Below are 16146 nucleotides of genomic sequence, written 5' to 3'. Positions count from 1 at the left end.
TCTCACTTACCGGCGCGAGCGGGATTCGAACCCGCGCCGACAGAGGTGAGAAGCCGTGTGATTTTGAGCACAATGCTCTAACCACTCGGCGACGGAGGCCCTTCCGTTAGAAATTAAAAGAAAATGTAGATTTAAAAACTGGACTTGGTATCTGCATCTTTTTGAAAATATAAACAACCCTTCACGCAGACATATCTAATGCGATACATGAAGTATACCAGCACATAGCAGTATCGCATTCCATACACTTACCCTCCTATATTCTAAAAAATGAAATTCAATTTTAAATGTCACTACATACGCTCGTAAGCATTGGCTCTATAAATTGTTTACTTCCATGAACAAAATAATTCATCAAGTCAATTTTATACTATAAAGATACATGTAGACCAATCAAAGTGCATTGTCAGTTTCTAAATCGAGGTAAGCTACTGACAAACAAGTTGATGGTACATGGGTTTCAACAGTCTCGATTGAAGTCAGCATTTCGCAAATTCTATGGTCGTTATAACGATCTAGTTCGTAAATACAACCTATCATTGGGTAAAATGCTGTCTGACGTGTTCCATACCGACTGTTAAGCCGTTCTTGGCACACTGATTTTGACTGTGGATAACTCTGTTTACCTGATCAGGATGTAGGGCTCACGGCGGGTGTAACCGGTCAACAGGGGATGCTTATTCCTCTTAGGTACCTGATCCCACCTCTGGTGTGTCCAGGGGTCCGTGTTTGCCCAACTATTTATTTTGTATTGCTTGTAGGAGGTATGAGATTGTTCACTGTTCGTTATCTTCACCTTGCATGGACCAGAACTCTGTTTAAGTCAGAGTGGAGTTACTTCCAAATGTCATGTTAAAACGAGTACCCCTTCCCCTATCAACAATAGTTTTACTTATATCTCCTTTAGGACAACTCATTGGTTCAATGGTTTGTTGTACAAGACAGAAGTCTTTTATAGATTGAACTGTGTTTACTAATACTTTTATATATTTAAATCAAACCAATATAATAGTTTAATTGAAAGGAAAATACATTTTTTCAGGATTATTGGTTTAAGTAACTGTTGTGCTGGTACGACCTGGGATGATCAGGAAAAATATTGTGTTGGTATGTGATATATACAACACGTCTATTTGTGTATAAAGTTAAGTGCGAATATAACATAAAAAAATGATGCCTTATTCTGGGTATTTAGTTGAATAGTTGAAGTATTTGTTTAAAATGTATAACTTATACGGTACCAATTTTGATGCACCAGATGCACATTTCGACAAATAATGTCTCTTCAGTGATGCTCAACCGAAATGTTTAAAATCCCAAATAACAGTAAACTTGTAGGCCCTAAGAGCTATTTTAGAGAAAACAGAATGCCAAAAAGTGGAGTCAAATTCGTCTAAGGATAAGAGCTATGCATGAAGGAGATAATCCTTAATTTTGAAATGAATTTCTACATTTTATCACAGCAATTAAATATACATCCGTATTTTCAAACTAGTAACGAAGTACTTAGCTACTGGGCTGTAGAGACCATTGGGGACGAACAGTCCACCAGCAGAAGCCTCGACCCAGCGGTCCGAATGTAAAACTTATACGGTACCAGTTTTGATATTTTAGTGTGTAATCCAGGATTTAGAGGACTCAACTGTTCTGAACACTGTCCTCACGCCGTCTTCGGGAGCGAATGTCAATCAGCATGTCCACAGGAGTGCGAGGATTGTCACCATATTACTGGAGAATGTCTAACAGAACAAAATGGTAGGTTTGTAAACTTTGACAACCTGCATTACATATACAACATGAATAAGATAGGTGATCAATGTCGTTAGTGAGTATGAAATTTGTTTTTTGTTGATTTAAATGTTGGGATGATTAGAAAAAGGAATGTGTTCGTAGGTTATGCATGTATCTATGACACATGTACCGTGTGTAAAGTGGATCGCGTATATACTATGAAAACTGTTATGCCTTATGTTGGTTATTTCGAAATATTTGAAGTCTTTTTAAAAAAAAGATCCTTTTCTGAATCATCGTCTTTTAGACTGTGATCCAGGATTCACAGGACCTAACTGTTCTGATCGCTGTCCTCGTGGTATTTTTGGAATACGATGTCAATCAGCATGTCCACAGGAGTGTCACGATTGTCATCATATTACTGGGCAATGCCTAACAGATCAAAATGGTGAGAGTTCTAAACTTTAACATTCTCAATTACATATACAATATAAACAAGACAGAATATCATTGTAGCTAGTGAGTATGAAATTTGTTTCTAATTGATTTAAAGCTTGGGTTGATTAGGAAAAGGAATGTGTTCGCAGGTTATATTTATAACACATGTATCGTGTGTAAAGTGGATCGCGTATATATTATGAAAACTTTCTTGTCTTATTTTGGGTATTTCGAAATCGTTGAAGTATTTTTTTTAAAAAAATTCCTTTTCTGAATCATCGTCTTTTAGAGTGTGATCCAGGATTCTCAGGACTCAACTGTTCTGAACACTGTCCTCGCGGCGTGTTTGGAAGACGATGTCAATCAGTATGTCCACAGGACTGCCGGGATTGTCACTATATCACTGGACAATGTCTAGCAGACCAAAATGGTAGAGTTTTAAACCTTGACATTCTCAATTACATATACAACATGAATAAGATGCATGGCCATTGTCGTTAATGAATAAGAAATGTGTTTCTTAGTACTTTAAGGTATTGACGGATAGCAGCCACGTGATTAGTAAAATTGTGTATTTATTTTTTCTGGAATTCCTTACACCGCCGTAGAGTAGTTGAAAATCAAAAAGAATTTCAGAACTGTTTTGATGTGGCTGTGACTGACTTCACGACTGAGAAGGGTGGCATCACGGGAAGATAGAGAAAAAATAGCCATAGTGTTAAATAACAATATAATACGTCGATATTTGATAATGGAAGATCAAATGTTTCGTCCGTGTGGTACCTTTTACCAAACTTCATGTATTAAACCACCATGCATAATTGCGCTAACACCTCGCGTAAACAAAGTCGTTCATGCATCATAATGTCCTAGTGTTGCGAGTTTAGATACTGTTTATGTGGGCACTGGGACTCTAAACATATTTTTGTCTTAGAAGAGGAACTTGGTGGATGCATTCAACTTGATTATTTTCCTTCGGTAAGTGGAAAATGTCATGGATTAAAATTTTATCCAGTTCATATTTCATATTATTTCACAATGCTATTTTAACAGCATCTATAACTTTAAGCACACGATATAGTAGATTATTATATTGTGTGCATGTATGCATTTCATAGGTCCCAAAGCGCAGCCCCTACATGTGCATGTAATTGTAAATACATATGTATACCACATTTGTAAACACGTAATCTTGCACGTTTATCCCCATTTATGTAAAAATATCATAGTTTGAACTACAAATATGTATACATGTACATACAATTACTTGTAAATCTTGAAATTTCATTGATATATCAAACCTGGAGTTTCATGTTTTACACAAACATGCATGTCTACGAAACGTTTTTGTAAATAATGCAAAATCACAGGCCCGCATCTGCCCCCTCATTTAAATATAAGTAAGATTCTCGGGACGATCTGTCGTAAGGTTCGATCAGAACAGGCCTTTCTCACATTAAATTCGATAGTTTCACTATGTAGACGTTTTATTTGTTATAAGTTTTTGTAGGTTAATTTTAGTGTTAGTTAACTTTTCTATTTAGTTTTCCTTTCTATGTAAATATTCTGTCGTCCTGAGAAAGGGACAGGTCGTTCCAACAATTTGACAAATTCACTCTGTTTGTCCTTGGTCACTTTAGTGTTTTGTATAACCTTATTCATTTGACTTCGTATCTACCATTATATATTTTTCACTTTGGATGTTGAGTATTGTTGTTTGATTGTTTTTTTTGGGGTGCTTTCTTCTTGACTCGCACTTGGTAAAGATAACAGATCTATTGAGTCTAGAGTTGCGTTCATTTTGTAGAATAAGCTGGCGGATTAAGTAAATGATAACGATCGTTGTTCTCTAATATTGCAATATGTAATTCTACAATATCAATAATTTAGGAGTTATGAGCTTGATCACTGTCCGTGATCTTCACTTTTTCATTTTAGGATTGATACAGTACAAATATTGAAATAAATAATCATAAAGATGAGGACAATTCAATGGTTGGCTTTAGGGGTTTGCTATTAATAGATACCTTTAAGTTTTATATCGCTTTTCATTTTATAGGCACCCATCTCTTCCTTCGTTTTAATTGTTCGTAAAACACTTGGCATGGTGAAAGTCGGCGTCATCAAAACAACGAGAAATCTGTCAAAAACACGTTAATAGTCGTAATTGTTGAAATCGGAGGTTTCCTGTTCGTCGTAGCAAACATTTTTGTAGTTGCTCAGTACATCATTGTGATAACTATACATGCAATACAAGCGATGTCATGATGGATAATGTTCTTTTCAGAAAGAATTACCTGTTTATGAACAAATCAACGAAAACCAAACCTTGCGAGAAACTACTCTTCCGAAAATGAGAAACTCTTTGTGACAAATAAGACACGTAGCTTGGTGTCTAGAACTTGGTGGTTAATGAAGTCACCATGAAAAGCGAATGTTTTGAGAGATTGCTTGTTTCACTAACTATTGTGAATCAATCAGAAAACGTCGATGAATTGTATATTATACAGTGATATTTATACAGTGTAGTGTTCTCGATTCCACAGTGATATTTATTGAAAACGCTAACATGTTCAAATATTTAAGGAGAATCAGAATACAGAATTCTTGAATAAATTGGTATATGTATAAAACATATTACAATCAATGCGATTTGTTTTACATAAAGCAAGAGAAACACGTACTGGAAAATTCAAATGTATGTAATACGCACATATTATTATGTCAGCTGTATGTATCTAGCACAATAACAATAATTAACAGGGAAATATATCCGATAGTGCTCATCATCAAGTAGATTAATGTGCAAAGTACACTGACGCAATTCAATTTGTGGCTTCTTCCCTTCCTGGTCCTCTCATATCGATCATTTTCTACTCGCGCACACTCTATCAAAGGTTAAGGGCCATCATATTCGGAAAGAAAAAGATCATTTATATAAGATTCAGATTTCCCCATCTCTAGCATGCCAGTCTATAAATTATATTTAATTGGTTGAGTTTACTTGGCAGTGCTGGTCATTTGACATTTTATCGTCAGTACCTAACACGTAACAGGCACTTGAATCATATATCACAATGACATATCAAAGACACCCAGGGTCGTAGCACTAAAGGTTCCTTTTTGCCAATGTAAAACACCTTTCACTTCTCATTTTTTAATGATAATTGTTTATCGAAGGAGCAGAAAAATCTAATTTTACTCCTTATCTTTGGCACACCTAAGGCATGAACAAGGCTCGAACAAAAGATCTTTCGGTCACGAAGCTTTAACCATTCATTCACTGTAATTATTTAATGCATCATGACAAAAGCCGGACTTGATTTGTACTTGGTCATTAAGGGACACATGATAAATTTTATATCGTTACACTTCAAAATGCTTCGAAAAAGTTGAGAATTTGTGCTGGCTATGTTTTATGTTCGTTGTGTCATATTTCGATTTTAAGAACATAAACTCAAAGTGATTATTGTTATACTATTAGTTTAATTTATGTGTACCCTGATGACATCAATAAACTGTACTAATCTGTGGACACATATGATGCACAATAACTATTGTCTACCTCGTCATAATTCAGCCACTCTGAAAGAAAAACAAAACCATCCATTGATCACAAAAGGTAAACTATCGTATTGATTTCTAAAATGACAAAGATTAGTTTTACATGTGTACTTTTGGACAATCACCACAAAAACAAAACATATACCCATGGACTTGCTTCGAATGACAATAAATCATAATTTCTTTGAAAACATGTATATGCGCCTTTACCCTTACCTACATGTAACAATGCTTACCCACGAGCTGGTACACCCCAACACTTGTTTGCGCAATTTAGTGTCATTATATCCACCTTGTCCAAAGAAACCCTCTGAAAAGTTGTAAAATCCATATATTTATTGAGGTATCTACATATCGTTTGAAAATCCCATGCAAACCCGGGTTATATTGGTCTTCAATACCCCCTTGCTTGTCGTAAAAGGAGAGTAACTAAGACGGTCCTTTTGATGAGACCACGAAAATCGAGGTCCGTGTTACAGCAGGTGAGGCACAATAACGATCCCTCCCTGTTCAAAGCAAGTCAGCGCCGAGCATAGGCTTAAATGTTGCAGCCCTTCGTCGGTAATGATGACGTCCCCATACGAGTGGAATATTTTCGAGAGGGACGTTAAACAATACACAATCAATCATATCTTTCATAGACTATGAACATATACACTACTTAGATATCAATATGAGAATACGTGTTTGTAATAAATGTATCACAAAAACTCAATGTACTACAAATTAAAGCACATTACTGTACGCCGTCAGTAATAACAGGTGCTTGACTAGAAGAGTCAGTGGATAATTCAATATGTGAGATATTCTCATCATAAGCATATCCTAGATAGTGTATAGCATACTATAAATGCAGCACCAATTAAAAATCACAAGTTTAAAAGAATGCGGAAGTACATGATAGATTAATTCTATCCACTTGAATGTGTTAGTCCCTATCTTATTACCTTTACCTATTTCCTCAATTACTTCACTACATACATGTTTATAATCAACATCATTTCCTTTAAACGTCTTTAAGACCAGTAATGTGAACTACTTCAGTTTCAGTAACTAAACACCCTTTCATATATGTCTTGAAATGAAAAACAGTGGAACTTACTGATAAGACGAGTGATCAACCCCGGACGGTTTAGATGTTTCCAGTGTGACGTCAAATGTGGATATGTCATGCTTCTTTCTATCCAACAAAAATTTATATGGAGTTATATCACAATCAAACCATCCACATTGAAAATAATGAACAATACAATGAACAAAACAGGTCTAAGCTTTCCCACACAATCATGTTCTTGTAACAAAGATTGAGAGGACACATCAGTTTAACAAAGTGTTATAAATTGATTAAAATTACAAAATTTTGAATTCTGATTAATTTCACTGTACTGAGCGAAACACGTTTTACTAAGTTTCCGAATTCGATTCCATCTTGGATTGTTTCTGGTAGCTTCCGGTGTAGAGTTTCCAGTAGGAATAAATTTAGAATCCCAGCCATGACCGAAGAACCGCCAAAAATCACTAACGGCAACGCCTGGCCAAACTTTCCGCTGACATAGTCACTCTATAAATACATTTCACCAACAAAACATTATCTTATGTTCAGTATATTAACAGTCATCTAAATATAAACATTATATCTAAATATATCGAATTCCTAGCATTTATCTATTTCGACCAAAAAAATGGTGTAATATTTTTGCAAGCCTGCATATTAACACAAGAGGCCACGTACCTACACCTTAACTTAAATATTTTTTATACCAAAATTCAAAATATGTTTATACCATATTAGGTGTGATGTATTATATGTCCAATGTATCTACAATGCCAATATCAACATTTAGGTACACTGAGATATTTCTGCAGTTTATTGAAACGTAGTACACACTGCACACTCACGAAAGCAATCGACATTTTATTTATTACCATACGATGTACCGTCTTTTATATTCATATTTTTATGCAAGCAGATATTACTTCAGGTACACTGTATACACACCGTTGATGCTATATATGGAGCAGCCATACCGCCAAAGCGAGCGACACAGGAACTAGTTCCATGGCGCCGTTCCGGACCACACTAGGATATAACTCTGCCGTGTATATGTAGATGACACCAAAAGCCGTTGCAGACCCCATCTTACCAATGATGGACAGGACTAATGTCAGACTGCTTAATTCTGTAGCAAGGATATAAATATAATTAATTGTGGAAATTCGGAACAGATGAAAACTCGTCGAAAGCAGAAATATTACATTGATAGTGAATAGAAGTAACAGAATTTATGCAAGACAAATTATTTTACTACGCATTGCCTTCTTTGCCATAAAGGACAGGAATAATGGTACACAATAATGCAGCGCCACCTATGATCATAATCAAGAAGTGTAACTTCTGACGTCCTATTCTGTTTAGTAAAACCATGGTAGAAATTTTGGCAGGAAACTCTACAATTGCTAGAATGAATTGATTCAGGTAAAAGTCTCCTCCTAGATTTCCAATATGCATAGTCACTCCGTAGTAATCCATGGCTATTACAATCCTAACAAAAATAAATATCTACAGACAAGTAATGTTTACTTTTTATGTAATAACGTTTCTTTATTGGTATATACATGAATTTCAAAGTTGTGTGGCACAAACAGAAGTTGGATTTTGGAGATAACAATATGACATGTTTACAGTTGTGAGATATAAATATGAACAATACACCATTAACACCATCACAAAATTATTCAATCGGATCACACAGGGGATGCTTACTCCCCCTAGGTACCTGATCCCTACTCTGGTACATCCAAGGGTCCATGTTTGCCAAACTCTATTTTGTATCCCTTATACAAGTTATGAGATTGATCACTGTTTGTTTTCTTTACCTTTTCACATTCAGTTTGAATTCAATTACATGTATATTAAGTAGAATATATCTTACCAATTGAAGAATAAAATCAGGGCACTTATGAACAACACACGGTATCCAAACACATGCCAATTTTTTTCCCCTTTAGGGATATCAATTTTTTTCTCCTACAATGGGATTTCTTTTCACTTTGACTGTGTTTACTTTGGCGATACCTTGTACAATTTCTTCCGCCTCCTCTAATCGCCCCTGCGTCAACAGGCAGCGGGGGATTCTGGAATCACCCTAAAACAATCTTAATGAAATATATCCAAGTGATTACTATTCACTTATAAATGTTCTTGCAATTTTAAGCCCCTATACAGCTATGTCCATATATTCATTGTACTAACCACCAGTACAGGACATAAACTACACATGGTACAGCCACGGCCAGTTGTAGATACTGCCAATTACGGACCAAGGCACCTACTCCCACCAGGTACAACAATTCCACAGTAAAAAAATGTGGATTGGAATACCGGTCATCACCCTCTTAGATGGTCCGGTGAATTCAACGTCTCTCAAAAGCAATCAAATTGTTTCACCATCTCATTGAGCTGTACTTCTGAAAACTTTTGATAGCAAACCAGGAAAGCATCAAAGGAAAAAACGACAATTGCTATCCCAAAAAAGATCATTTATTTCGACATTAACTCCTCGAATCAATTGGCATAACATATGAACTTTCCCATTCAAGGACAATCAGTTACCAATTCCGGATAGTATAAACAATAGCCTTTGATAGCTAAAACTAGATTTCAAAATTGCTACTGTTGCGAATAATTTGGTAACATGCTTGTATTATATTGCACAAGTTAATGTACTATCCCTTACTTAATACACTGGCTGGCATGAACACTCCATGACACACAACTCCTACGATGAAATTCAGGACAACAAAGAGGTAAAAGTCAGACACAAAGGCGACGCTGGTTGCTGAGACAACCTGTAGAAAAGGCGACATCACTAGGACCTTCTTGCTACCGACCCTGAAAACACACGCATACACAAATTAAGTATATCCGGAATACAAAACGCAGATTCAAAGATTTAATTCAAAAATATCAGTGCGATATTGGTACGCACATATCGGACAGGTATCCTAGCACTACATTTCCTGACAACACTCCAAAATAGAAAACCATCAGTGCATGCGATGTTTTCATAGCGTCGTCACAAACTAAATTAACTTGTTAAGAACATAGGTGTACAACATTTTAGATTTTGAAGACAACTGGACAGTTTGATAAAATCCATGGGGCACGGAAATACTCATATTGTGCTGGGTAATTCAAAAAATTAATGGGTTGACCATCACTCTGATTCCATGCACAAGTACTATGAAGTTGATATTAGAAAGATGTTGAAGTTGACAATATCTAATATATGCTGTCTTTGGTGATCAAGTCTTCCAACAATATGTTGGAACCTTCATGGGCACGAATTGTGCTCCTTTATTAGCAATTCTGATAAGGTAGAATTTAATCAAAAACTTCTACATGCAAAGGAAGAACATCTTGCTGTGGCCTTCAACTCAACAGCAAAATTTATCGATGACGTTTTATCTACTGATAATGTCCATTTTCTTTCATGCATATATGTTTATCCTGTATATCCCAGTGAACTTGTAATAATGAAAGGAAAGATACCAAAACTTTTTTTCCATATTTGTTTCATATTTTTATGTTGTATTGACCATTGATGTTAACGACACACCAATAACTCAACTTTATGGCAAACGGGATGACTTCATAATCTCCACCATCAACTGTCCATATCTATGATACATTGTTCTATTATAACCTGCATATGGTGTTTTGTTTCCCTACCCATTCAATATGGAAAAGCATGTGCTGAGTATGATTAATTTATAAATCTAGGCAGGCTACTGACAAATGATTAATTTCACAGGAATTTCAACAGTTAAGTTTAACTTCTTATCAGCAATTTTAAACTTTTATAGTCGTTCTAATGATTATATTTGTAAATACAACCTCTCATGAGGATGAGTGATGCCTGACATGTTTCATATCAATTATTACACCGTTCTTTGCAAACTGATTTTGATTAAGGATTACTCCGTTTACCTGATCAAGATATAGGGCACATGGCAAGTGTACCGTTGAACAAGGAATGCGTCAAGGGCTCCGTGTTTGCCCTAATTTTAATGTTTTATTATTTATTGGATTTATGAAATTGATCACTGTTCGTTATTTTCACTTTCCGTGTATTAGTTTTGGCCTTCATTGATCTACGTACACCACACAAAATTTAGATGCCATACGATAAGTATGTTTATGCCAAAAAAGCTTCAGATATGAACAGTGTGTCAAGATTGAATTTCAAGCCGATCGGGCTACAACACACATATTTTACAAGAGCACGCTATCGGTTATCCATCAGGATGTGTAAGTATCTTACAAGAGAGTTTGCATTTAGCATGTTCCTTTTCAGTTGAAAATACATAATAAACGTTCAGAAAAGGAAATCTACAAGCCTCGACTCAAATCATGACTCTATTGCCTTTGGATTTCCTCCGGAAAAAAAATTACCCAAGTTTACAAGATATTGTTTCAAAGAAAGTTAATGAAAATTAGCACAATTCCTTAGATCATGTATTAAGTCATATACCAAATAGTGTTTATGCCTATTTTCCAGTTTGTGACAAGACAATTCTCGTGGTTTATATGCATACCATAAGACTCTTCATGATAAGCCTGTGTCCATAATATGAAGGTTCAGAAACGTAAGGTGAATTGTAAATGAAATATTAAAGTTGTCTCTTACATCCATTTTAATTATAACACACCCGCTACCAAACATATCATTCATTATGAAGGTAAAAAAAAAGCATGTACCTAGAATACTTATAGTGAATTAAAACGTCAGGATTACACGATTATCATCAGTGCTAACCTTAGACGTAAATGTTTCTTCGAACACAGACCTATCGTACACCCATTCGCTGCATTTGAAAAGTCGAGTTACATTGGATTCATCGCGTTGTATCACGTGACACCTGTCATATTTCAGAACCGAGTGTGTATCCTCAGGAAGTGGAATAGACCAGTTTATCAACTGTCTGTGGTTCTCATTTTGCTCAAGATGTGTATCATTGTCGTAGCCAGGAATTTTACATCTGAAAATAAAAGCAACGAGGTCTGTAACCATCATGATATATCAAATTGTTAAAGTTCAAAATGTAAAGAAATAAACATTACCAATTTATGATTCTGTAATGTCTCACAATATAGATAGATAGGTAAGTAGTTAGGTGGTGGATGAATGAAAAGAGAGAGAGAGAGAGAGAGAGAGAGAGAGAGAGAGAGAGAGAGAGAGAGCGAGAGAGAGATTTAAAAGACAGTCATAAGTACGTATAGTATATAAAATTCAAAACCGGATACCTGTGCGACGGTGTGTGCGTGGTGAAAACAAACATCATCATCAGACAGCCCACAGTGGTAGACGAGATGCACATTATTTTATAAAGCCGCTTCTGGTAGAACCCAAACTCCCCCACCCTCTCCAGGATATCGTCAAACTTCATGGTTACCAGGATTCCACTCCTTCTCTTTCACAGATATCTTCTTCCGGAAAGCTGAATAGAATGGTTTACATCAATATATTGTGAGTGCATTTAAGAAACCTGGTTTCTGAACGTTACAAATAAAATATTTTCCAAACGAAAAGCCGTGAAACTCATTTCGTTCCATAACGACTTCGTGTTTCCGTTGTCTTCCTCGTTGATGAAACTAAAACAGTCTCTAGAAGGATATGTCGGAGGACAAACATGCTCAAGGGTTGATAAGGCGTCATTTGTTATAAAAGACAAGTTTACATAACCTGTTATAAAATGGTCTACGTTGTATTATGTGTAATTCTATCCGTGTCATGCGAAGTTATAGGGGATTAAACAATCTCCATTAAAATCAAAACCGGTAATTTGGAATATACCCTTAGAACTCTGCACCATCGACGGGAAATATTGCAGAACATTTCATAGTTAATTTGTTTTATTATTTCGTTTCATACACTTTGGAAAATTTTTACCTATTTAGTTCTCAACTGACATCAACATAAAAAAGTTTAAATGTTGTTAAATTTGTTACTCTGCAGTATTTTTTTTCCTTATTTCAATTTACTTTAGATACTTATATCACAAACAGTTCCCTTTATGTTTGATGTTTTATATGCATTGATTGAATATACACTGTGCATGAATATAGCCCAGCAGTATTAGTACAAGTGAACTTATTCCTAATCCTGCTGTAGATAAACATCAATTTGGCTTTATCTATCATCCTATTGTTGTGCGACATTTGATACAGGAGGCTGACCTATACAAAAAAAAAGGCAGTCAGGTGAACACGTGTTGGAGATATATGTAACAGCATCTCTGGTCATTGAAGAAATTGAATTTAAGTGCTTAGATATAAATAGTGGGTTTAATTTCGATGACCATGTGTTTGAAAGGATGTGTATGTTGCATTTTTATCAGCGATTTATCGAGGTTGTTTTTTACTACAGGTAAAAGGTACCTTTCCCCTTAGGCAACAAATGGATATTTTCCCTTCCACAGATAAACAATCCCCTTTAGTTGAACAATTTACAAAATTGTATGAAAATTTTCAACAAAAATCATTTTTTTATATATTCTAAGTCATTTTTAATTTATATGGCTGTAATATAAATTATGTGGATATTATATTCCGTGGTTGTCCCCCACCCCCATCCCCTGCAAGCTCATAAATGCATTCTCAAAAATTCCCTTCAATATAAGGTGAAGATAACGAACAGTGATCAATCTCATAACTCCTACAAGTAATACAAAATAGATAGTTGGGCAAACACGGACCCCTGGACACACCAGAGGGTAGTAACATCTAAATGCTGGATAAAACCCCAATGTTGCATTTTGATATGTACGAAACGCATTAACTTTGTTTACAGAAAGCATAAATTATATTACCCGCAGTTCAAAATAAGGGTCTGGATTTTTCATTTGGAAATTGGTAGTGCTGAGGTGAGTGGAATGATTCATGGGTCTCTTGAGTTCGTTCCCAATCTGATTTGAATGTTAAAGGAGAATTGAATTTAAGAGATTGGTTAAAGTAAATGTAGACGATGTACGCAAATTTCAAGTTTGGAACGATAGGACCATTCAAAGTCCTCTGTACTTGATCTCCGTCAACAAATGTATGCTACCAGAAATCCAAAATTCATGTACTGAGGCAAGTAACACTCAAATAGACTTTTTAAGTTACTAGTCTAATAAACTATGCTAGTTGTCAACGTGTTTCTATTATATTTATTTTGAATGTCTAAATGGACGAAGATAAGTTGGATCCGTTATAGAATACAATTGTCGAGTCTGAGAAAAAACTTGAGGATGAGCATCTTAATTAATGTTACGAAATATGCTATTGTTCTTTGAAAATTAAGATATTTGTAAACTTTTATTGATTCCATTTCTTTCCATTATGAGTAAGCATATCAAGGACAGAGGAAATGTGACACAATAGTAATGTCTTCAACATCTAAAGAATATACTAGATTTATTAAATGACGTAGAGTGAAGGACATACGAGTGATAACCACACATATATCTGTTTTGAACTTTTGTAAGTGTTTTAACTTTGCTAAAGCCCATATTTAACACAAAATTTACCTATGAAATCAGATTTAATTTTGCATTATTCACTTATTCTTTACTTCAAAATTCAATTAAAAAACATTTCCCCAAAATTTTAATCTTTCAAAAACGTGGTTTTATGGGTGAATTTCATGTGTCAATGACTGATTTAGATTATTGTTTCGTTGGATGATAGTTATGTGTTGTATCCAAAACCTTGCGTATCCTATGACCTTAACATATTCAGCTTATTTTCAAAATCAATTTATCAACGACGTTTGACTTAAAGAACTTGATTTCGTTTCGACTATGAATTAAAGGCGATGTACTGATAAGAAGACCGGGGTGTTTTCAAAAATAGCTCTGATCTTGAGTGAGATGAATTCCGAAGCCATGGATTCGATTTATCTCCCCAAATTAGCTCGATCTCAAGCGGTGACGTTTTCATCTATGATTTATACATGCATCAAGTAGACTGGAAATAAATCCCGACCGTCGAAGGTGAAATACACAATTAGGGTTAAATTTTCTTTGTTAAGGTATAGATCTGTACATATGTATGTCTATATACGTATAAATTTCACATAGAAAGGAATTTTTAATTTTAACGAAAATTCGCATGATAGTTAAGGGGAGGTAGCATGTCATAATGTACAAGTGTTGAATTGTAATCACCCCGTACTGAGTGTACGTTAATGTGTCAATGCGTACGCGTTTTACTGAAGGTCTAATGGTAAAGCCGCTCATTTCCCAACCGAAAGGTCCGGACTCGGTTCTCGATTCCGGTGCCGAGTTAAACCTAAGCCGTTTAAAGGCATAGGGTCTAAGGTATTGGTGAAATTTTGCATGTTCCAAAAAGGTGGCAAAATTTAAGATCATAATTAGAAAATCACAAAATGTTCCTCAGAATGGTTACAAACAATTGGATACGATAGTAATTACAAAATAATTCCCTGTTCTCATTTGCCTAAACTGGTAACCGGTTGACTTCGCATCTGTAGCCACCAATCAGCGGGGTACCAGTTTAATGCAAGGTGAATATAACTAACAGTGATCAATCTCATAACTCCTACAAGCAATACAAAATAGATAGTTGGGCAAACACGGACCCCTGGACACACCAGAGGTGGGATCAGGTGCCTAGGAGGAGTAAGCATCCCCTGTTGACCGGTCACACCCGCCGTGAGCCCCATATCCTGATCAGGTAAACGGAGTTATCCGCAGACAAATCAGTGTGCCAAGAACGGCTTAACAATCGGTATGAAACACGTCAGACAACATTTGACCCAATGCGAGGTTGTATTGACGAACTAGATCGTTATAACGACCATAGAATTTGCGAAATGCTGACTTCAATCGAGACTGTTGAAATCCCTGTACCATCAACTTGTTTGTCAGTAGCTTACCTCGATTTAAAAACTGACTATTCCCAGAACAAGCTCTTGCATATCGAATCAGTTGAGAAATATAAACACCATATGCAGGTGATAATGGAATATTGCTACATAAATGTGGGAAGTTGACGATGGAGAAGCTGAAATCATCCCGTTTGTCATACAGTTGAGTTGTCAGTTTGCCATTAATGTCTACTTTCAATAAAATATCTAGGTATGAAGCAGAAGTGGACGACTCTGTGGTGTCCTTTATTTCGAGCTCCCAGGGATATATCAAATCTACATATGAATGAAAGCTATCATTGTTAATAGACAAAACGTCATCGATATATCTAAAAGTCGAATTGAAGGTCGCAGCGAGATATTTTTTCTTCTCACGTAGAAGTTTCCTCCAGACAAAATTTTTATCAAGGGCTAAAACGTCAAAATTACTTCAATTTCAAAACGCTGCAGGTATAGATGCAAGGTGAAGAAAACGAACAGT

At 35.6% G+C, this 16146-nt stretch overlaps 1 protein-coding gene and 1 long non-coding RNA gene across 2 annotated transcripts; one reads left to right on the top strand and one right to left on the bottom strand.

The window, feature by feature from the left end:
• The first annotated feature begins 1633 nt into the window (after positions 1-1633).
• LOC130048139 (uncharacterized) lies at positions 1634-7782 on the top strand. The gene is made up of 4 exons (XR_008796989.1): positions 1634-1755; positions 2039-2179; positions 2459-2599; positions 7716-7782. It is a non-coding gene; the product is annotated as an uncharacterized LOC130048139 (long non-coding RNA).
• A 3236-nt stretch (positions 7783-11018) lies between these two features.
• On the bottom strand, positions 11019-12194 carry LOC130048132 (solute carrier family 22 member 1-like). Its single transcript, XM_056144423.1, has 2 exons — positions 12041-12194; positions 11019-11775 (listed from the first exon to the last, which is right to left on the bottom strand). Exons 1-2 carry the CDS (start codon positions 12181-12183, stop codon positions 11514-11516), a joined length of 405 nt encoding a protein of 134 aa, XP_056000398.1. The 5' UTR covers positions 12184-12194; the 3' UTR covers positions 11019-11513.
• Positions 12195-16146: the final 3952 nt, after the last annotated feature.

Source organism: Ostrea edulis, chromosome 7, assembly GCF_947568905.1.
Source record: "Ostrea edulis chromosome 7, xbOstEdul1.1, whole genome shotgun sequence".
Lineage (NCBI taxonomy): Eukaryota > Metazoa > Mollusca > Bivalvia > Ostreida > Ostreidae > Ostrea > Ostrea edulis.
Note: the sequence above shows the minus strand (reverse complement) of the source record. Positions and strands in the feature narration are given on the sequence as shown.